This window comes from Phoenix dactylifera, chromosome 3 (assembly GCF_051530095.1).
Source record: "Phoenix dactylifera cultivar Ajwa chromosome 3, Ajwa_hap1_PhDact_Kaust_v1.1, whole genome shotgun sequence".
NCBI classification, from domain to species: Eukaryota; Viridiplantae; Streptophyta; class Magnoliopsida; order Arecales; family Arecaceae; genus Phoenix; species Phoenix dactylifera.
The window spans coordinates 46,326,519-46,349,512 of record NC_143192.1 but is presented as its reverse complement, the minus strand read 5'-3'; the positions used below and the strand labels follow the sequence as shown (position 1 = coordinate 46,349,512).

The 22,994-nt window shown below is 43.8% G+C and overlaps 1 protein-coding gene across 6 annotated transcripts in view; it reads left to right on the top strand.

The window, feature by feature from the left end:
* Window positions 1-11,943: 11,943 nt before the first annotated feature.
* OWL1 (DNAJ heat shock N-terminal domain-containing protein) overlaps window positions 11,944-22,994 on the top strand; it is a 30,742-nt gene continuing 19,691 nt past the window's right edge. For 2 of the 6 annotated variants that reach the window (XR_015976484.2, XM_088718649.2), the window contains exons 1-5: window positions 12,052-12,306; window positions 14,275-14,561; window positions 19,028-19,225; window positions 19,362-19,476; window positions 21,252-21,338. Coding sequence is in view for 2 of the 6 variants with exons in the window: in XM_088718649.2 (XP_088574775.2) it covers window positions 12,166-12,306; window positions 14,275-14,561; window positions 19,028-19,225; window positions 19,362-19,476; window positions 21,252-21,338 (828 nt within the window). In the remaining 4 variants the exon portion in view is untranslated. Of the gene's footprint in view, window positions 12,307-14,274; window positions 14,562-19,027; window positions 19,226-19,361; window positions 19,477-21,251; window positions 21,339-22,994 lie in introns of all 6 variants that reach the window. The other 4 variants (XR_015976483.2, XM_008788740.6, XR_603742.6 and 1 more) reach the window with 3 other exon arrangements.

Here is a 22,994-nt window from a genome sequence, read left to right as displayed (position 1 = left end):
CTCTTTAGCTTCAAAGTCTCCTTGAATCTGGTTCACTACCAGCTGGGAGTCGCTGAAGGCCGTCAGGTCTTCTACTTTCAGTTCTTTCGCCAGCTTGAGCCCGGCGATGAGGGCCTCATACTCGGCCTCGTTGTTCGAAGCCGGAAACTCGAGGCGCAAGGCTTGCTCGGCCACCATCCGTCTGGACTGGTGAGGATGAGTCCGGCTCCACTACCCCCCGAGGCTGAAGACCCGTCCGAGTGCAGGACCCATGGCTGCCTCGGGGCTTCCTCCGCGGATACGGGTGGCAACTCGGGGTCGTCCGGCAGGGTACACTCCACAATGAAGTCAGCGAGTATTTGGGCCTTGATAGCCGGCCTGGGCCGATACTCGAGGTTAAATTCCCCGAGCTCAACCGCCCATTTGGCGATCCTCCCCGCACGATCCGACCTTTGCAATATTTGCTTCATAGGCTGGTCGGTCAATATAGCTATCGTGTGGGCTTGGAAGTAAGGCCTGAGTCTCCGAGCCGAGATGATGAGAGCGAAGATGGTCTTCTCAAGTTTAGAATATCGGGTCTCAGCATCCCTGAGAACCCGGCTGGTGTAATAGACCGGCTTTTGGAGCTTGTCCTCTTCCCGGACGAGGACTGAGCTCACTGCGGCCGGGGAGACGGCCAGGTATAGATAAAGAACCTCGCCCTTCTGGGGCTTGGTGAGCAACGGGGGAGAGGCCAGAAGGCTCCGGAGCTCTTCAAAGGCTCGCTGACATTCTTCTGACCATCGGAAGTCTTTCGGCCGTTTGAGGCTTTTGAAGAAAGGGAGGCAGCGCTCGGCTGACCGAGAGACAAACCTTCCCAAGGCGGCAACTCGCCCTGCGAGCCGCTGCACCTCCTTAACTGTCTTCGGAGGCGACATCTCTTGCAGTGCCCGGATTTTCTCTGGGTTGGCTTCAATTCCGCGCTGGGTCACTATGAAACCCAGGAACTTGCCCGAGGTGACCCCGAACGCACATTTCGCCGGGTTGAGCTTCATTTTGTATCTTCTGAGCTTGGCGAATGTCTCATCGAGATCGGCTATGTGGTGTTCTGCCGCTCGGCTTTTCACCAGCATGTCGTCCACGTAGACTTCCATATTTCGGCCGATCTGGTCTTTGAAAATTTGGCTGACCAGTATCTGATAGGTGGCTCCAGCGTTTTTTAGGCCAAAGGGCATCACCTTGTAGCAGTAGGTGCCCTTGTCGGTGATGAAGGCCGTCTTCTCCTCGTCTTCTGGCGCCATTCGGATTTGATTGTACCCTGAAAAGGCGTCCATAAAAGTTAGCAGTTGGTGCCCTGAAGTAGAGTTGACGAGCTGGTCGATGCTTGGAAGGGAAAAGCTGTCTTTCGGGCAGGCCTTGTTCAGGTCGGTGTAGTCCACGCACATACGTCATTTCCCGTTGGCCTTCTTTACGAGGACTACGTTGGCGAGCCAGTCCGGGTAGGAGACCTCCCGGATGAAGCCGGCTTCGAGGAGTTTGTCCACCTCCTCGGCCGCAGCACGTTGCCGTTCCGGGGCGGAGCCCCTTTTCTTCTGCTTTACAGGCCTGCTGGTTGGCCTCACCTGGAGTCGGTGAACCATGACCTCAGGGTCAATTCCCGGCACGTCCGCAGGCGACCAGGCGGTCCCGCAGGAAGCTGATGAGGCGATCCCTCTCGCGGGCGCCGAGGCCGGAGCTGACCTGCACGGTTAGCTCGGGAAAATTTTCTTTTAGTGGAACTTGAACAAGAAGCTCACCGGGCTCTACTTGCTTCTTCCAGAGGGTGTCCCTCGCATCGAGGGTTTCTATGGGCAATGAAGGGCCCGTTGGCTGAATTGTCGCCTCGGTCGGTTGCTTTACTCCATGGGCCGCCGTGTAGCATTGCTTGGCGACCAGCTGGTCTCCTCGGACCTCGCCTACTCCTTGGCCGGTAGGGAACCGCATGAGCAGATGGTGGGTTGAAACTATGGCTCGAAGGGCATTCAGCCCTGGCCGCCCAAGGATGGCGTTGTAGACCGAGGGCAGTCGGACCACCAGGAAGTCCGTCCTCACAGTGCTCTCCCGGGGGGCGAGGCCAACTGTGACAAGGAAGCTGGTCTCACCTTCGACCGGGACCGAATCTCCGGTGAACCCGACCAGTAGGGCGTTGATCCTCCGGAGATGTCCTTCTGTCAACCCCATTTTTTGGTAGGCATGATAATACAAAATGTTGGCTGAGCTTCCATTGTCAACTAGGACACGCTTTACATCGAACTTATTTACAATCATTGAGATGACCACAGCATCATCGTGAGGGGTCTCGACCCTTTCTAAGTCCTCGTCCGAGAACGAGATGACTTCATCAGTGCGTGGGCGTTTCGGGGGTGCTCCCGGGGCGGCTGCTCCTGCTGAGGCCCTTCCAATCATGTTGATGGTGCCGGCAATGGGCCTGTTGTCGTCCGGATTTTCGGTTGGTACGACATCCTCCGCCGGCCTCCTTTCCTCGCGCCGGTTTCTCACGAACCGGTTGAGTACTCCTCGACGGATGAGTGCTTCTATCTCGTCCCGGAGCTGGAAGCAGTCCTCCGTGTCGTGCCCACGGTCTCGGTGGAAGCGACAGTACTTCCTGGGATTACGGGGAAATCCCGTGTCTCGCATAGGCGGCGGGGGTCGGAAGAAGTCCCGACCCTCAATTTCCATCAGGATCTCGGCCTGGGGGGCGTTGACGGGTGTATAGTTCTCGTACTTTTCCAGGTACGTCCGAGGCCGTGGTGGGGACCTCGGTCGAGGAGGGGTCCTCTGCTGAGGTCGCCCCTGCTGACGGGGCGGGCTCCTCAGTCTGGGGAGATTCTTCTCATGGCGAGGGGATCGGCTCCTCTGTTGGCCGCGCTCCTCGCGGCGCTTCTTCTGCTTCTTAGAGGCGGGCTCGATTGCTCCCCGCCTAGAGGCAACTGCCTCCTCGGCCTTGGCATACTTCCGGGCCCGGGCCAACATTTCGGTGAAGTCGGCCGGGAAGCTCTTCTTGATGGAGAAGAGGAATCGGTAGGAGCGAACCCCAGTCTTCAGAGCCGACATGGCTATCGACTGGTCTAGCTCGCGGACCTCCCATGTGGCGGCGGTGAAGCGGTCCAGGTATTCCTTGAGGGACTCCCCCTCTTTCTGTTTGATGTCGAGGAGGGAGTCTGACGTCCGTTGCTGGCGCCGGCTGGCAGCAAAGTTGGTGGCGAACTGCCTGCCGAGTTGCTCAAAAGAGGACACCGTGTGCGGCTTCAGTCTAGAAAACCAAAGCCGAGCGGTCCCTCGGAGGGTTGCTGGGAAGGCCTTGCAAAGTATGGCCTCCGAGGACCCTTGTAGGGCCATGAGGGCCCGATAGCTCTCCAAGTGGTCGAGAGGGTTGGTGATTCCGCTGTAGGGCTCCACCTGAGGCATTTTGAACCTTGCGGGAACCGGCTCATCCTCGATCCGGCAGGAGAAGGGGGACTTGGTAGTGAACTCAAAGTCTCCCTCCTGCCTCGCCTTCTTACTGTGAAGCGCTGCAATTTGGCGCTCCAAGTGCTCAACCTTTCTGTCGAGCTCCCCCACCCGCGGGATTGTCGCCGCGGTTTGCGCCGGCTCACGGCGGTCCGGGGCTGACTCAGCCTCAGAAGGCTGGAGTCTTCTGTTGAGATCCTCCCCCGGTAGCTCTCTCTGGGGGGAAGTCCGTTCTTCGTTATTGGCTCTAGAGGAGCCATGTAGATTCTGGCCGGAGAGAACCGGGCCGTTGGGAAGAAATTCCGGCGGGACCTGGGCCCGCGGGGGAAGCGTTGGTAAAGCTTCCTCGCGTCGCAGGCCCTGAACGGCGGCGGCCAGGGCCTGGACTTGCTGTACTAAGGCGTTGAATTGTTCCGGCTGGACCTGAGGAACTGGGTCAGCCGGAGTTGGAGAATTCTGGACAGAGCGTCCAGGACTTTGCGGGGGACGCCGGGAGACGTTGGAGGCTCCCTTACTTCTCAACTTCATGACTGCTACTCGGGCCCTTCCTCTAGCGCCAACTGTTGCTGGAAATTGGACCCGGGGGCAATCTTCGGTCGAGGGAGAGGGAGCTGTGGGTCACCATGGCGGGGCGGCGACCAGTCGGCGGGCGGCGTCCTTCGTCTGGGGTGGCCGGAGAGAGGGAGCTGGGGATCCTCACGGCGGGGCAGCGATCCGTCAGCGGGCGGCGTCCTCCGTCTGGGTGCCTGCAGACAAACCGGTGGCCGGGTTTTCCGGCGCCGGCCCTCCGACGCTCAAGTCAGGGAGGGAGCAGATAGTGTAAGGAGGAGATGAACAGTGCTTGTAAGGCGCGGAATTTCCCAACCCCCTCCTGAGAAGCTAAGGCTCCCTTTTATAGGTGGGGGTCGGTTTACCTGTGATGTAACAGGGCGAGGCCATAGTACGGCTCGGCATGTGGCTCAGGTCGGCGCACGGTCAGGCGAATCATTGTGCTGATGTCGGCGGTGAGGGCGTCGTACGATCCGAACCAGTACGCTACCAGGCGAATCATTGCATTGGTGTCGGAGGTATGGCCGAAATCAGAGACTTATCATGGTTGACCAGACTCTGCTGGGCTAACTTGCCGTGGAGAGCCGAGGATCCGTAGATGTCAGGAGCCATGCGCATTAATTGTGGAGTAAGCCGGAGATCCGCATTAATGGTGGAGTAAGCCGGAGATCCGCATTAATGGTGGAGTAAGCCGGAGATCCGCATTAATGGTGGAGTAAGCCGGAGATCCACATTAATTGTAGAGTGAACCGGAGGGTTACAGCGGCCATGCGCAATAAATGCTGAAGCAGTGGCAGGGCATGGTCCTCAGTTGGACCTCGGAGGAGTATGGCCGTAGTAGGTGGCTGACAAGGGTAGACCTTGAGCGTCAGGATTTTTCTAGGTCGGAGGTCTCGAGGTCGGATGTCTTGAGGTCGGGCGTTCCGAGGTCGGACGCCGACTTCAGTTGTTCAGGGTCGGCGATTGTGCGGCTTCTTGGGGGCATTTGTGTCACTTGGGGGAAAAATCTTATTCCCCCAACAATACTTTATTAGGAGAAACGGAAAAAAGTGCTACTCTGAAAAACTAGATCCAGTTTATCAAGGCGCACAACCTGTAAAATTATGATATTTTATTTTTTTTCCAAATTGTTATTGCAATTTTGTTTGATCCAAACATTTGGTTCTATGATGAAATTCCAAGAGTATTTTAGAATGACAGTTAAAAATTATTTATTTGAGTAGAAATTTTTCAAAACCAAAATTTTTCCTTCTATTTTTAAATATTTTTGTTGGAGCTATATCCGGAGCCAAGGTTGGAGCACGGCTCGGCTTGCTCTGAGGTTAGTGAGAGTTGAACTGAATGAGATGACTAAGGTGAGGAAAAACTGGTTGCCTTCGAGGATGACTTACAAGAAGTCCATTTGTCGAAGGGTTTCCGACGGAAACCCTTCGATGCCTAAATCAGAGTAATAGGGTAAACCAATCTGTTACCTGATTTGGTGGATGTGCTTTAATTGCAACGTAACAATCAGCTGTACATTTACAGCGTACAAACCGTCTTGCGCGAGCAGCATGCGATAGTAATTATGTCGATCGTGCATTGACTGCAGTATTGCCATAACTGCCGATCTTTATTAGCACAAAAAGAGTGGCTCCTCGGTTTTCATCAAAATTGTTCACCTCGGCTAATACCAAGGCCAAGAATGTCAGTCTAATATGAGGTTAAGATGTCTAATATTTTTTCAATCACTTGCTCTCCACTTTTAAGGTCGAACTATATTTTACTTCGGGTGACGGAAGTTGTACGTCATCTCGATCGAGGACAAGTCATCTAGAAGGGAGTTTTAATGCATTACTTGATCTTCTCGAAGTGCCATCATATCGGGGCTATCCTGGGAGCTATTATTCTGAAATTTTCCCAAAGTGTTATTAATGTGATGATCCTGGTGAATTGCTCATATTGTATCCTAAGCTGACACGTGGAAACTCTCAGGGCAGGGCTTAGACTGCCTCTTTACCTTTTTAATTGATGAGGGTTTACAACCTCATCCTTACCCAGCTGGTTCCGAACTCCTGGTGGGTTATTGTGGCTTTCTTTCTCTTTGTTTTCTTTACAACATCCGAGCCTTAGTTTCTCTTTTTTGAGTGTGTTTTACTCTAAAGAGGCATCCTCAGAAAAGTAATTGGTGGTAATTCTCTCATCGGAAGGCCACCAATTGATCCAAGGCACTCCCTCTTTCATTCACGGATGGAAATGAAGATTCTTTTTTGTCTCCTTTGAGCAGCCATGGCAGTTTGAAACCCTATGGAGGACACCTTGAAGATCTCTAAACCGACATTTGAGGTTATCTGGTGATGATCCAGGATCCTCAGACACTCTTCTTAAATCCAAGATTCTTCCTTTATAAGAATTGTTATCCAAGGAAACATTGATTAACATTGGTCTAAGCCCATCTATTCCTCAAGATAAATTTGTTCATAATTTTTATCTGTTCTCCTTAGCATTATGTTTCTATCTAACCTTGTCTTTGATCTTACAGTTGTTGCAGCTATGGAGACCGATCTGGCGCTGATCCGAAAAGCCATGTGCAAGAGAGCAATCGTGGCGTCTGGGGGTGAAACCCCTCATAAGAAGAAGTTGAAGGGAGCTATATGGAGACCGATCTAGCGCTGATCCGAAAAGCCATGCGCAAGGGAGCAATCGTGGCATCTGGGGGTGAAACCCTTCAAAAGAAGAAGTTGAAGGGAGAATTCCTCCTCAACTCCTACTGAAGCAGCACTTGAGGCCTTGGTTCCCGAGGTCTCTCCCAAGGTGCCGGTACCTCGAACAGAGAATGTGGAGCTCGACCCCGAGGTCGAGATTGTGTCACCGATTAAGTCGGCTCCTCCAAAGGGGGTCATCCTTGCCCAGCCATCTGCTGCAATCATTTCTTTTTGTCCATCATCATTCGAGGCTAATACCTCGGCACGGGCTGGTTCGAGCTTGTCAGCTCTAGCGGAAGACAACCCTTCAGCTCTTGCTCCTGCACCAGATTTCTTAGCTCGGGCTTTTAGACTCTACATTCTGAGGTGGTCTGTCAATAAGTCTGATTCCGCCTTGACAACCCTCCGGGTGGCCAATTTTGACGGCAAATCGGCCCTTGCATTTTTTGTTCGAGAAATTTGTTGTATGTCAAAGCTATGAAAAGCCGAATTGATGTCTTTTATTTTTTGTAGATATTTAATCATTAATGACGCCCGAGCCTCAACTCTTCTCGCACTTGGCCAACAACTATCCGTGAGTCACTGATGACCTTTAATTGCTGAATGCCGAGCTCCTTAACAAACTTGAGCCCGATAATAAGCGTTTCATATTCAAATTTATTATTTGAGGTTGGAAATTCGAATTGCAGTGCATTCTCCATAATTACTCTATCTAGGCTAGTAAGTGTGAGTCTAGCCCCGCTGCCCCCTGAGCTTGATGACCTATCTACGTGTAAGATCTATGGTGTTTAGTAGTCTTCTTTTTCTTGGAGAACTCAGAAGGATCTTCATCAAGAATGGTACATTCCTCCAGAAAGTCCGTCAACACTTGTGCTTTAATTGATAGCCGAGGTTGATACTCAAGGATGAATTTTTCAAGCTCCATTGCCCACTTTGCCAATCATTTTGCATTTTTATGTCTTTGCAAAATTTGCTTCATTAGTTGGTCGGTTAGGATTATGACTGAATGGGCTTGAAAATATAGCCAGAGCTTTCGAGCGGAGATGGTGAGGGCATAGACAGTCTTTTCCAACTTGGAATACTTCATGTCGGCATCTTGCAGGATCCGACTTGTATAGTAGATCGGCTTCTCACATCTTTCTTCTTCTCGTACTAAGACCGAACTTACATTATAAGGAGAAACAACTAAGTATAGATAAAGCATTTCTCTGACCTGTGGCTTTGTAAGGAGAGGTGATGAGCTAAGATACTCTTTTAGTTGATCAAAGGCCACTTGACACTCCTCAGTCCACTGAAAATTTATTGGATGCTTCAAAGCCTTGAAGAATGGGAGGTAGTGCTCTGTTGATTTGGACATAAATCTTTCAAGTGCTACAATCCGACCAGCCAGACGTTGAACTTCTCTGACAGTCTCAATGGCCGCATTTTCTGTACTGCTCGGATTTTCTCCAGATTTGCCTCGATGCCTCATTGTGTTACCATAAATCTCAAGAATTTGCTCGAGGTAGCTTCGAAAGTGCACTTTGTTGGATTAAGCTTTATTCGGAATTTTCTAATGGCCATGAAAGCCTCCTCCAGGTTGGTTATATGTTGCTTTGCTGCTTGGCTTTTCACAAGCATGTCATCTACATATACCTCCATTTTTTGGCCGATCTGCTCTTTAAAAATTTTGTTGACGAGCCCTTGGTAAGTTGCTCCTACATTTTTTAAGCCAAAAGGCATGACTTTGTGATAGTAAAGGCTCTTATCAATAAGGGAGACTAATTTTTTCTCGTCTTCGGACGTCATTTGAATTTGGTTATACCCAGAGAATGCATCCATGAAGGTTAACACCTGATGTCCCGAGGTCAAATCCACGAGCTCATTAATCCTCGAAAGTGGAAAGCTGTCTTTAGGAAAAGTCTTATTCAGGTCGATATAATCAATACAAACTCATTTTTTTTTATTAGCTTTTTTGACAAGTACAACATTGGCCAGCCAGTTAGGATAATTCACCTTGCGAACAAAGCCGACCTCCAAAAGTTTGCCAACTTTTTGGTCTATGACTTGTTATCTTTCTATGGTGAAGTTCCGTTTCTTCTGCCGTACAGGTTGGTATGCCCGGTTCACATTGAGCTTATGAACGATCACTTCATAACTTATTCCCGGCATGTTAGTGGCCGACCAGACGAAGACATCAGTCTTGGTGTGGAGAAAGTTGATCACTTTAGCCTGATTTTCTTCATCTTGGCTCGAGCTAATCTACATAGTTCGGTCGAGTTCTTTCCTCAGGGTACATGTACCAATTCTTCGGTTGGTTCTCTCTGTTGTTTCTTCAGTTCATCCCTTGTATCTAACCCTTTAATAGATAGAGTTTTCATTGGTTTTTTTACTTTAAGGGTGGTCATGTAGCGTTGATAAGCTAACATTTGGTCATCTCGAATATCTCTCACTCTGCTTCTTGTAGGAAATCGCATGAGTAAATGGTAGGTAGAGACCACAACTTAAAAAGCATTGAGGCCAGGTCAGCCCAATATTGCATTGTAAGATGAGGGAACTCAAACCACCAGAAAATCTAACCTCATAATGTTGTTTTGAGCTCTTGTCCCACGGTGACCGGCAGATTAATCATACCTTCCATGGAACAGAATCTCCCAAGAAGCCGACTAGAGGTGTATTGACTTTTCGCAGTCGCTTAGATGGTAGCTTCATCTTTGGAAGGCATCATAAAATAATACGTCGGCTGAATTCCATTATCAACTAGAATTCTCTTTACATTGTAATTTGCAATTGTAAGAGAAATAACCATGACATTATCATGAGGAGTTTGTATTCCTCCCAGATCGGCGTCAGAGAAAGAAATGACATCTCCTGTGCATTGTCTCTTCGAAGCAGGTTTGGCCTCCTACCGGGCTCGATTGTCCGAGGTGCTTGGAACCTTGGAAGTACCGCCAGCGATTGTGTTGATAATCCCTGATGTCGAGTGATTATCGATTGGCTTTGGGGGTGGCTGATTGGAGGCTGAGGCAGGTCCTTCTCAATCACGCTGAGCATGCACATGCCGATCCAACCATCCACATAGAATGAGTGCCTCAATGTCGTCTTTGAGTTGGATGCATTCCTCGGTATCATGCCCTTGGTCTTGGTGAAAACGACAATACTTCTTCTTATCTCTTTTGTTTGTTATTGCCTTCATCCGATGTGGAGGCTGCAGGTATCCTCGGCCTTCGATTTCCATAAGGATCTGAGTCCTCAATGCATTGAGAGGGTATACCTCTCAAACTTTAGAGGAGGACTCTTTGGTCATCGTGAGCTCTTTTCTTCTAGGGGTGAAGTACTCTTTGATGCACCTCGCTCTTCGTATCTCCTTTTGCCTCCTCAGCTAGGTCTTCTTTCAGCAGACTTGCGATGGGAGGCCATGGCTTCCTCCGTGTTGGCATATTTTTTGCTCGTGCCAACATCTCGGCAAAGTCCATGGGGAAGCGCTTTTCCAAGGAGAAGAGAAAACAAGACGGCCTCAAGCCTGTCCTTCATTGCCGACATCGCGATCGACTGATCTAGGTCGCAGACTTTCAATGTCGCTGCATTGAAGCGGTTGACATAATCTACGAGGGACTCATTTTTTCTTTTGCTTGATATCGAGCAACACATCAAAACCACGATGCTATCTTCAAGTGGAGACAAAGTGTGCCATAAAAAGATGTTCAAGTTGCTCGAAAGAATGAATAAATCCGGGCTGAAGCCCATAAAATTAAAACCAAGCTGCTTTGCGAAGGATTGCAGAAAAAAATTTACAAAGGACGGCGTCGGTGGCCCCATGCAACATCATAAGAGCTTTGAAGCTCTCCAAATGGTCCAAAGGATTACAGGTGCTATTATGTAGTTCTACTTAAGGCATTTTGAACCGATGTGGGATCGACTCCTCTATGATCTGCCGAGAAAAGGAGGGTTCTGTACTGAAGTTGAGGTCATTATTTGTCTTCGAAGTATGTCCCATAAGGGACTGAATCTGATGGCCCATCTTCTCGATTTTTCTAATGAGGTCGACTTCCTGCTAAGGCAAGGGCCCCGTATAGTGAGGAAACAAGAGACTCGGAGCGGAATCGTTGTCGGAATAGGGGCTTGGAGTACTTCGCTTCCTATGCCGACTAGGACCCCTTTGACACATGTGCTAACTTTGGCGAGATCGCTCTGGGCTTTGGCGTCAAGAATGGTGGCTAATTTGGCACGTGTGGCTCTGTGGTTGTTGGGAATGGTGACTAGACTAAACAGGTTCGGTCGGACTGGTTTCAGCCGCACTGCTATTTGTTGTAAGCCCTGAATTGTCGTGGTTAAAGCCTGCACCTTTGTGCGAGCATATTAAATTGCTCAGTGTTCACAAGAATAGCGGGTTGTACCGATAGGGCATGTTCCAAACTCTGCAATGAACCTCGTGAGGTCGAAGTACAATGTTGCGAGGTATAAGATGCACTGCGAGTCCTTCGTAACCTCATATTGATGATTTCTCCCTTCGTTTGGTGGTGGTATAGCTAACCCTTCTTCTAGCGCCAATCTATTGACGCTAAATCCAGAACTAAGGTCGAAGCATGGCTCGACTTACTTTAAAGTCGGTGAGAACCAAACTGAATGAGATAATCGAGGTGAGGAAAAACTGGTCGCCTTCAAGGATGACCTACATGAAGTTTACTTGCCGAAAAGTTTTCAGCGGGGCCCTCTGATGCCTAAGTCAAAATGATAGAGCAACAACATGAAATAGAGAAATTTTGTAGAGAGGAGTCTCCAAATGAGCCTGTTTTAGGACCCTCGAGCCACCTATTTATATAGGATAGTATACTGATTCGTTATCTAGTTTGGCGTGACGTACTTTAATTGCAAGATAACGGTCAGCTGCACGTTTACAACGTGAAAACCTCCCGCGTGAGCAGCATGCGGCGGTAATTACGCCGATCGTGCTTTGACTGCAGTGTTGCCATAACCGTCGATCTTTATTAGCACGAGCTTTCTCGGTTTTCACAGAAAGTTGTTCTCTACTGAGACCAAAGAGTTCGGTCTGATCCAAATTCGAGATGTCTAACATTTCTTCTATAAATTTTTGTTTTCAAATCTTTTAACAACCTAGCATCTAAAAAATCTCAAAATTTAAAAATTTAAAAATCTCAAATCATAAAAAACGAAATGATGATTTTTACTCTAAAATCTCCTCAACGTGATTTTAATGAAGCAGTTAAAATTTTGAAACAAAATCAATGACGTTATTTTAGCGTGCTCGGTACTGGTGATAGGTAATCGAGCCACTTCGGGCGGAACGTGCGCCAGCGCCGCACCGCCGAATGCACACGTGCCTCCCGCCGCTCCCTCTCAGGGGCTCAAAACCCCCCGGACCTTCCTAAAACCCTCACCCAAGAAACTACTAAGAAAAGGAAAGAAAGGCCTCGCTCACGCCCACCCTTTCCTTTTGTCCTAACCTCTCATCCAAGGAGGAGAAGAAAGGGAGGAGGGGGGAGCGATGAAGAAGAATGAGCAGGCGCCGGAAAGGGACCTCTACGCCCTGCTCCACGTCTCCCCTGACGCGTCCGACGAGGAGATCCGCAAGGCCTACCGCCAATGGGCCCAAATCTACCACCCCGACAAGTACCAAGCCCCTCAGGTCCCGATCTCATCACAAACACCTCGTATCATATGCTCTCGCTCTCTGTCTCTCTATCTCTTCTCTGCTTCATGTAGTTCTTGCATTTTGACGACTTACATGATATCGTGTATTCTTTTTTCGTGTTCTATTGAAAAAGCTTTATGCGTAATTTAAGATGAGATTCTGATAGTATTTTGAGGCTAATTATTGGTTATAATCAAGAATTTATAGAACAAGGAGATAATTTGGGGGCTGAGAAGCTTTTTATTTTCTTGTTCTTGATCGATAAAGCGAGAATTATGGCATCTGAGTAGGTGTTAGAATCCAGTAATGATTTATCTATATAATATTCTTTATTACGGTAACAATTTTATATAGAAGGGCACGCTAACTTGCTAGATTTTTGCTTTTATTTGCTGGCAGCTGAAGATAACATCTGAAGCGGCATAATCTTTTGAGGGCTATGTGTAGCTCACTTGAAAATCTGAAAAATATCCCACTGTTTCCTTAAATAATTAAAGCTTATGATAACAAGAAAGTCTAACCTTGCACCCCGAACCACTGGCAAAATACTGGGTTCTTTTTGAAGGACTTTCCGATTGGTCTAGCAGTTAGACCTGATAAAAATTGTTGAGGAATTTCTATGTAGGTGTCTAGGACATAACGATCAAGCACCATGATGATTGTGATTCTGGCTGCATGTAGTATGAAAAGCTTTTCAAAACAGATGCATAATCAAAGTGTAGATTGTTCAAAAACCATTCATCTGACTTGTGCAAATAAAAACCTACAAATTCAGATCCAATGGGCAATGGTTGGTGGTAATCTTCCAACTTCATGATTCAAAAGGAAGAGATGGATGAGCAATCTGTCCAAGTTTTAGCATAAAGTATAAGCGAAAACACATGATAAAAATGCTTGTTGCACATGCACACATGCTTAATCAAAGGGTCAAATCATCCTTTAGATCTTCAACAAACTCTTGCGTATTGGAATGCCATGAAAATTCATACCTTTTGTACCTTTAGATCACATCAAAATGGAGATTAGTGGATACAACTCTATCATCAAATTATTTATAATAGAAATATCTATTCTCTCATGATATCCTATCTTAAAGGATTGCCACCTTGCTATAAGGGAATTCCACCTTAATGTCTAACATTTCCCCAGGACTTGGTGGCACAACTGGTTTAGAAATAGTGGAAGCAATAAAAATTGGAAAATGTACTTGCATGAATATGAGCAGCAATTGATCAAAAAGCATGAAGCAAGTGCTTGAAGCAGTTTACTAATCAGTTTGTTTTATGGTGGTGATGAAGAGGGGAACAGGATCAAAGTAACTGTGCTTTGTTTCATTGTCTCTTCCTCCCTTCATCTTTTCCAATCATGTTTTGTTCCCTTCTACTTAATAGTGGCTTGAAAAGAAAGTTATATAATTTCTGAATATATGTGATAGCAAGCGGGTAAACCTTCAAACTGTCAACTGACTAAAAATAGTTTCAGTTGGCGGATCAAATACAGAGTTAGTTTGATGTAATGCTTGTGATTACTCTCTTAAAATCAAGATGTACGAGAGTCTGCTTGGTGCCAGGAACCACAGTGTTCCTGCTTGTTGAGCTATTGCTTACCACCCTGTAGAGATGACCGTGACATTCTATAGATGTAAGATTACCTGTATTAATAGTACCATGGGTTTTAGTTATGCCTATTTTTTGTACTTTGCTTGGGCCTACCAATATCATGCATGTTTATATGCATTCAATTTTCTCATTTTCTTTTATGATGAACTATGAAATTCATATTATTGTAGCATGTAATATATCCATTTTGAGTTTTATTTTGATTATAGAAGGAAATTCCTACAGCAAATAATCCAATTTGACAAGTGCATATGATATTTGCTTTGTTAAACAATGCTTTATCATGCTCATGTATCACGGAATACAGTTTCTGCATCATGAGTTTGTTTTTTCTTTATTATAGATGAAGGATATTGCCACGGAAAATTTTCAAAGGATCCGTGATGCATATGAGATCTTAAGCGATGAGAACAAAAGACAAATATATGATATCTATGGCATGGAAGGGCTGAGCTCGGGCTTGGAGCTTGGTCCAAGGTTGAAGAGGCCAGAGGAAATTAAGGAAGAATTGGAAAGGTTACAGCGTCGCAAAGAGGAAGAGAGGGTATTTGCTCATGCTCGACCAACTGGTTCAATTATCGCTAATTTTTCTTTGCCACGATATCTAAGCGGTCGTGGCATCATGAAAGGGTACAACTTGCTTGTCATCTACGTTTTCTGTTGTACTTTTCTTATCTTTGGTCTAGTATTTATTTATTTTTTTCAAACTTCTGTAGCTGTGTTATAGCCTGCTTCTTTTGTTCACAAGATCACTTTGCAAAAGATAAACATAACTCATTAATTGTGGCTTTCCTCATATCAATTTGGCAAATGCTGTTTGGATAAATTGTAGGAGATGCATCATCTAGTTTAACATAGATATATTTAAAGAGCTATATGTTTAAATTTATAGCTGATGTGGGATTACAAGCCAGTATTAGAAAGTATTGCTTATTAGCATATATAATCAGTACCCTGTACTGGAAAGTTCCTTTATTAGCATATTTAACTATTGACAAGCTTTATGAATTGTTTTCTGCTCTTACTCAAATGATTAGATTTCACAAAAACTGTCTAATTTTCTATTTTTTGAAACCCAATGGCAATCTATAACCATGGAATGTCTGAGCATGTTTGCATAGAAAAGTTGATTTCACTTTTGTTAATTTGCTTATTTGAGAAAATATTATTTTCTTGCATAGCAAAATTTATTTTCTGATTCTAAAACTTTTAATTTCTATATATTTCCATTTTGTATATATATTGCATCATGTGATGCAGTTTGCTTGATTACTGGCTTATAATTTTAGTGGCACAATTATTCTTTGATGCTAGGAGGGTACTTAATTTCTTACGAGAACATCTTAGTTTGCAATCATCACAGAACTTGGATTTGAGGGTGATAAAAGCAGTTAGTTGTTTAGTGAGAATGCACGCTAGATGACTAGCGACTTAAAAAAGGTGGGCCATTGCACGAGGCTCTTGCCACCATGGGGTTTGGGAAGAATCAAATATATGCAGCCTTTCCTTTGCACGCGGAGCGGCTGTTCCCATGTTTTGAATTCTTGACACCCATGTCATAATGGAGCAACCTTACCTTTGCACCAAGGTTCACCCTCGTTAGATGATTGGAGACTATGCTCCATTAATACAAAATAACTATATTTATAATTCTTTCTATTGGTTTCTATTCAAGGCCTAAGGGGTATAAAACAAAGCGTTATCAGTCAAGGTTTTAGATTCCGTGGGATGGGGGTGTCCCAGTTTCTCCATGGAACGAGACGCCCTGCTGTCTTGCTCCATCTCAGCGGCTGTCTCAGTCATGCATCCTGATAGATATCCTTCGTTTATCTCCCCTTCTTCTTTTCTTTTCTTTTCTTCTTTCTTTCTTTCCTTTCTTTCTTTCTTTATTTTTTTCCTACCATCCTTTCCTTTTGTTTTTATTTCTTTTTCTTATCCCTTCCTTTATTTCTTTTTTACTTTTTTCCTCTTCTGTTTTCTTTCTTCCTTCCTACCTTTTGTTCTTGTCTTCACCCTTCCTTCCTTTCTTTGCTTTTCTTCTTCTTCTTCTTCTTCTTTTCTTTCAATTTTTCTTATTCTTCATCTTTTCTTCCTTTCATGCTTTCTTCTTTCTTCCTCTCTCCCCATATGGATGGGTTTTGGAGTCCTAACCCCGTCTTGGTCCCATTTTCTCATAGAAATGGGACAGCCAGGATGCCCCTAGTCCCGTCGGGACTTAAAACTTTGCTACCAGTTTCAGTTTCATTCCTATCACTACATTCTAGTTTTTTTTTTTTTAGCATCTTTAGACAGAAGGCATGATATATTTTCATTCTCATTCTTCTTTTTGTTAGCCTTTGATTTGCAAAAGAGGGTGAGATATTAAATGCCTGTAAAAAAAATTATGTGAGGAGTGGTACTACCAATATTATATGAATCAAACAAAGATGGTATAATATGGGGCCAAGGAGCCATGCATGCTTGTGTAGGTCTACCATGTGGCCTAAAGTAAAGCTTTAGTTTTCCCAACCTGTGACAGTGACTTGTTTAGGGTTGGACTCCTGCTTTCCTATATCACCAAGGGCCCTGCTTTTCTTCTTCCATCCCATCACTCCTTTCATCTCTTGCTTAAGCACTGCTATTCACTATTGGACCTTCAATGTTTGTTTTCCCATTCTTTTCTATGACACTCTTCTTCTTTGACTATTCCTTAAACTTTGCTTATGTGAATCCTTCATTAAGTGGGCTTTGAAGTGATCTACTCTCCAACGTCTTCACATTATTTGCTTCTTATCACATTAGGTTCTTTGAGTGGGTTACCTTGAATGCATTTTGCTTTGTTTGTCTCATCAAAATTCAATCTTGATATACTTTCTAATCATTAATTGTCTTTATTTTGGTGAGAAATATTTAAAAATATATTAATCTTTATTGAGTTTATTTTGGACATGGTAAATTATGCACAAGATTTTGAGGAAGAAGGTTTGAGTACATGGTCAATCCCCCTCCCGAAGTCATTCTATTAGGAAGAAAGCTTGCAGCTCGTGTCAAGTTGCCAAGGGAGGTGTGATTTGAATTCATGAGGGAAAAAGAGTGTGGCCATGGATTGGTGTTTTAATTGCATGTCTCTCCACAAATACTCTTTTGTTCCCTCCACCACCTCATTCGTCCCTTACAATGGCCATCACTATTACTGCCTTGCTTTCCGCCTTTTTCATTGAGAAGCTCTACATTCTTGTGATAGAGAACAATATCTTGACTGCGAAATTAATCCAAAGGAGTATGATGGTGCTAGAGTGAATGAAGGGTGACAAAAGGATAGAGAATAGGAACACAAGGCCTCGGTGAAGTAGAAAGGAAACCACTCGAAAAATCAGTTGCAATTACCTATTTGAAAGAGCGAAGATGTTAGCCGTGAAGCATTCTCTAAAGCCATATGTTGGACCTTCAAACTGTTAGGGTTCAAATAGGATGGGTTGACCTTGGTCCAAAAAATATGGGGCTTCAGGCTAGGCCTAGGCCCAAAAGATTTTTCAGGATCTAGCCCCAGCCTTAACTCGAGCCTGAACCCACGGATTCGCCTTAAACTCGAGTCTTGCTGAAGAGAGAGGGGGGGGAGGGCATTGAGAGGGGAGGGGAAGAAAGGGAGATGATCAAAGAGAGGGGAGAGAGGGCACTACAGGATTTTTTAAGGTCTTGAGCATCGGGTTGTAGTCGGGTTGGCTTCGAGGTGGGCCAAGGTTAGATCTGAATCGAGCCCAAGACCTAGTCGGGCCATGGCTTTTAGGGCCCAAGTGCGCCCTAGACCTTTTTAGACCTGGCCTGAAGCTCGATCTAAAGTTGGCGCGGGCCCATTTCCAGCCTTATACATTACGTAGGTCTCTTCTACTTACATGCATGTATAGTTATCTTTCACGTACACTTGCATGTAGGTCAAGCATGCTTTGGGCTTTATTAGATATGACTTTTTGAATGTTCAGCCTACTATTTAACAGTCATATGATGCTTAAAACGACCTATTTAAACAAAATATATGGCTGCTTTGTCTATTTAACTACTTAATTGATTCTGTATCAATATATATGAAAATCTTAATAGGCATAATATTTTTCCTTAATCTGATGATTAAAACGTAATATGCCATAATTGCATACATATTTTCTCACATAAATTTGCCCAGTTCTTAGCAATTAGATCCTCTACCTAGGATGCCTCGCTTGCCAAGATATCACACCCACAACTGCTTCATAAGTGCTTCTTTTGAAATTCTTAAGCACTCTAGTTTCTGGTTGCCGCAATGCACGACTTGACTTGCTCTTGCATGCATTCTGAAGTCATGTAGCTTAACTCCAATCAGGGTCTTGAAGGTTATCTTGCCCATTTTGCAGTTTGGAGGTATATCTTGTCTTGATTGGTCTAAGAAAATTAAACCCAAATCCATGTATTTGGGATTAAAGAGCTAAACACATTTTCACCACGGTTGGATATCGAAGACTAAGTACAATTAAGTTTGATTGGGCTCAAAGAGTTAATCCTTCATTGATTTAAGTTGGCTAAGCTTGTAGGCTTGAACCCTTAAGTAGGAGGTGGGGCAGATTTGGGTGCAGGTGCTTGGAAGTAGATCTCCCAAAACAGATTTATGATAGGATGCACTTAGGAAGCAGGAGTGACATTCTTGAGTGATTTTGGAGTGGGCATGACACGTTAAAAGTTTCCTGCTATGAAGACCAATTTCAGCTTAACTCGAGTTAGACCAAGCACCTAGCCTTAAATGTTACTGCCTTTGTAAAATACCTACCTGATCAGTAGCAGATCTATGACATGGATTTGTTAGTTTCCATTATTGTAAGTGCTGAAAAAATTCTATATCATCAACGTCATAACGATACTCCTCTGCCTTCTTTCACCAAGGAAGCATTATGCTAGATACATTATATCATGACTTTCTTGTTTGTACAAGACAAATATCCACTATGGTCATAGTGCTTGTACAAGACTAACATCCAATTGCTTCCCTGCCTTTAATGTGTTTGTACAAGACAAATATCCACTATGGTCAGTCATTCTATATGTCTACTGTCTTCTAGCCATCTCCTAAAGTTTGATTTTCATGACAGAATGGCAATGGTTAGTGAGGTTCAGTCACAGGTATCCAAGCGCAACACTGTTGTCATTGCTGGGAACTTGGGAGTCACTGATAATGCTGGAGCTGGTGCTGCAACAGCTTTGCTGCGGCACCAGGTGTCCCCAGTTGCTTCAATAGAGTTCATGGCAACAGCTGGTCTACGGTCTCTTATTGGCGTACAAACGTCTCGGTAGGGATTTATTTTTCTAAGTTCTCTCTCTCATTCCCACAGTTACATCATCTGTACAATCTATTTTGGGTTTTTCTTTTACGACTGCAGTAAGTGCATACAAATAATTTGAATTTTATCATGCTGCATTTGTCAGTCACATTTCACTTCACTCAACAGCGACTGCTGGGTTAACAATTTCTTTGAGAGATGGATCAGTCAATCTTTCAAACACCTGGACACGACATCTATCAGAAGCAACTGTTGGAAACGTATGCATTGAATTATTTATTTATCTTATTGTTTTCACATTCCTTTTGCATCTCTTTTGATTTTGCTTTTGCTATGCTAACATTCTGGCCTATGATCAGATGCTATTTCTGATTTGATTTGGACTCAACTTGAACCCTATTTGAATACAATTTTTTAGAATCTTACAACCAAGAACTTTGCAAAAATGGACTTACTCCAACAAATCCTACCTGCTTCTGATATTGTACATAAACAGGTTCAATTCAAAAATCATAACCCTGGCAACTCATCCCTCTCTCTTTTATCAAGATCTGATCCTGAACCACTCTAATGAGCAAGGTGGTCATATGTATGACCAAATCCTTAACCCTGAAACCTAATTGAATTGGTTATGTCCCTAACTGCACCTATACTCAATTTGTCTTGGACCTTACCATCAAATTAGCATCAATATATTGTAGCACATATTGATTTGCCCTTGTTAAAGGAGTTGGTGCTATTTCTTACAAATCAAGAATTGGAGGAGATACAGCCGATCTTTGATTAACAAGGAAAGGAAAGTGTTTTACTGTAACTTTCCTTAGTGACATCTCGGTCCATGAGCAGAACGAATGATTTCAAACTCAGCTGGGTGAATGGCAGAATTGACTGGAAGGAGTTGGCATGTGGGAGGGACTTCAATATCTTTCAAAGGCATATACAGAAATAAAGGAAAAAAAAGCTCTTTTAACAGGAGTTTGTTTGACTTATGTAGCTTGTTAAGACATAAAGCTTCTTGATGTGCCTCATTGAAGAGTTTCATGAATTCCAAGTCTAAAAGGTGAGTATGTGAAAATTGGAATTGGGCTGCCTTCATTTGGGTGATTACGAAAGAAGTGTCTATATCATATTAAGTAGTCTCAAAATTCAAGACTTAAAACATGGTCTTTGGGGGTTTATAAAAATCTCATGTGTTTTGTATACTAAGTGACAATATGGAAATGTAACTAGAGGAGGGGTTGAGGGCTACAAAAGAGTTTGAGGAGTGTATTGGTTGGTTTGAAAGAAAGAATTTAAGACAAAACTTGATGGTGTTATGCCCTGAGGATGGTTACTGTTGAGGTAAATTGTTGGGTGTATAGAGAAAGCCAGTACAGGTCCTGATGGTGAGCCAGGAAAGTTGGCAGTCTTTAGCATCTTGTTGATGTTCCTGATTTTCAGATTTTTGCCTTAGCCACGGTAAATGCACCCACTCTTCATATTAATGGGCTTCAGTCCTGCTGTTTAGCAGCCAAAGAACACATTGTTTAAAACCCAACTCAAAACTTCAGAAGTATGTAAAGTAGATCAATACTTCAAATAAATCTTTGAAGGATGTGAAGGCTATTCAAAGGAGTAGATGAATCATGCTCATTTTCTTTCCCAAACGCAGTAACTAACACATACTGTTTAATATATCTTGTATGAATTATTTCTCAGAGACCTGAGGGTTTGGCCATTCTTTTATTGTCGTTTTGTTTTAATGATGATGTAGAGGTTTTACCAGGAAACAGCTTCTAGTGAATAGAAATTCGACGCATCCATATGAAAAGACATTGGTGGGGATTCACATGTAATACCTTGGTTTACCATCTGGTCTGGCACTGATTTGAGTCATTTGACCATCACTTTTAAAGAGTTATCTGATTGTGTTCCTCTTTATGTTTTTGCGGTTTCAACTTGTCTTGTATAACAAGCATAATCATCCATGTATATTTTCTTTACTTTTATGAAGGCTGGATGAATTTATATGTTTCTTGACCCATGTTTTCTTCAGATACAACTTGTTTTAGGAACAGAATCAAGTATCGCTGTTGGATGGCAAAAGCGAGATGAAAAAACTTCTGCTGCTGGAGAAGTAAAGGTATATTGTAGTAGCATCCTTGTGACATTTTGTATTTATCTTTCTCATGGATGTAATAAGCCTTGCCAGCTAGGTCTATTCTGTATTTTAGGCATATTGAAGTAGTTATCTTTTTACTTTTTGAGGAATTTATCATTTACTTGGGTTTATCTCACTTTGTTAATAATCAATCTAATAATCATTGATTATGCCATACTGCGTTCTGCATGTTGCTTGCCTCTTCTGCTTCATTATTTTGCTGTGCAGCTCTTGTTTTTGGGATTGATAAAGGAATTAAGGCGTGCAGGTGATGTGTGGTTAAGGACCATTTGGTTTCATGGAAAAAGGTTTATTTGATCTTAAAGCAATTTTTTTCCTCTGAAAGTCTTTAGGTTTGGCACATAAAGTTGGACCCATATTTTTTTAGGGAGCCATGGATAGTGAAGTAGGTTGCATAGGGCATAAATTGAAAGCTCATATGTCTATTTTGATATTTTTTTTAAAAAATTTTGCTTCTGTTTCTCTTTTTTAAATGTTATGTCTCAGCACAACTAGCTGTAAATCTGCTTGGGCATCTACAAAGGAACTCTTTTTTCACAAGAAAAGGGAGTGCCAGGTTTGACTATCCTTGAAACTCTAAACATGGACCTTTTGGTTTAGTTTTGTTTATGAAATTTAAGTCAGTATTAAGGTCTTGAAAAAACTGAATAAATAGAATGTAACCGTTTTCTTTTTTAGTCCTTGTGGGATCAGTCAGAACTCCGTCCTGCTCTTTATTCTTCTCTGTTTCAGCTTTGGTTTAGAACCATTTTTAATGGTCATGTCGATCAGATCCCAATACCCACTTATTTACTCCCTAGTACTCGTCACTTAAGTGCTATTCTTTTTCCTGACACATGTAAAACACTCTTCTTTGCAAAACTTTCATTATCATTTTTCAGCAACTGCCACTTATATTGATTTCCTTTATAACTTCTTAGCAACTACTTCACAGGTTAATCTTTTGTATGTTTATAGTCTCTAATGACCTATTCAAGTAATACTTACTGGTCTTCCTAACAGTTTTCCCATCATTTAGTCTTAGGGTGTTAGTTTTATTAGTGAATGTTGCATCATTTCCTTTGAAGTCAGATATTGTAGCTTGTGTGATTGTAGTATTTGAGAAAAAGGATGGCTTGGAAACAGGTGGCGCCTTTTTTGATGTCCTTGAGGAAAGTTTTGATCCACAATAAAATTCTATGGATCAAGGGGATGGAGAAAAATACTATCATAGTAGGACAATCAAGATAATGTCAATGACTCTTGTGATGACAATGTTAGTGGCAATTAGCTCTGTGATTTTTTTCCCCAGGACTACCTTAGGGCTGAAAATAAGTAGATTTCACATGACTTCTGGACATGCTGGTAAATGTTACATGCTTTATTGCAATATGCTTGCATATCTCCAACAGCACTTGCTCCATATATGTTGGCTTTCCTAAATGGAAATGTTAGGAATTTGTTTCCAATAACGTTATCGTATCCTAAATTGGACGAGAATGTTTTTAATGTTAAATACATCACAACTTGGTTTATCTTCCCTATTTTATTCTTAGGCTGAATGTGGATGATGATAATGTGCATATATGCCCGCCTTGTGGATGATGTATTTTAATCATGTGCTCATTAAGATAAACT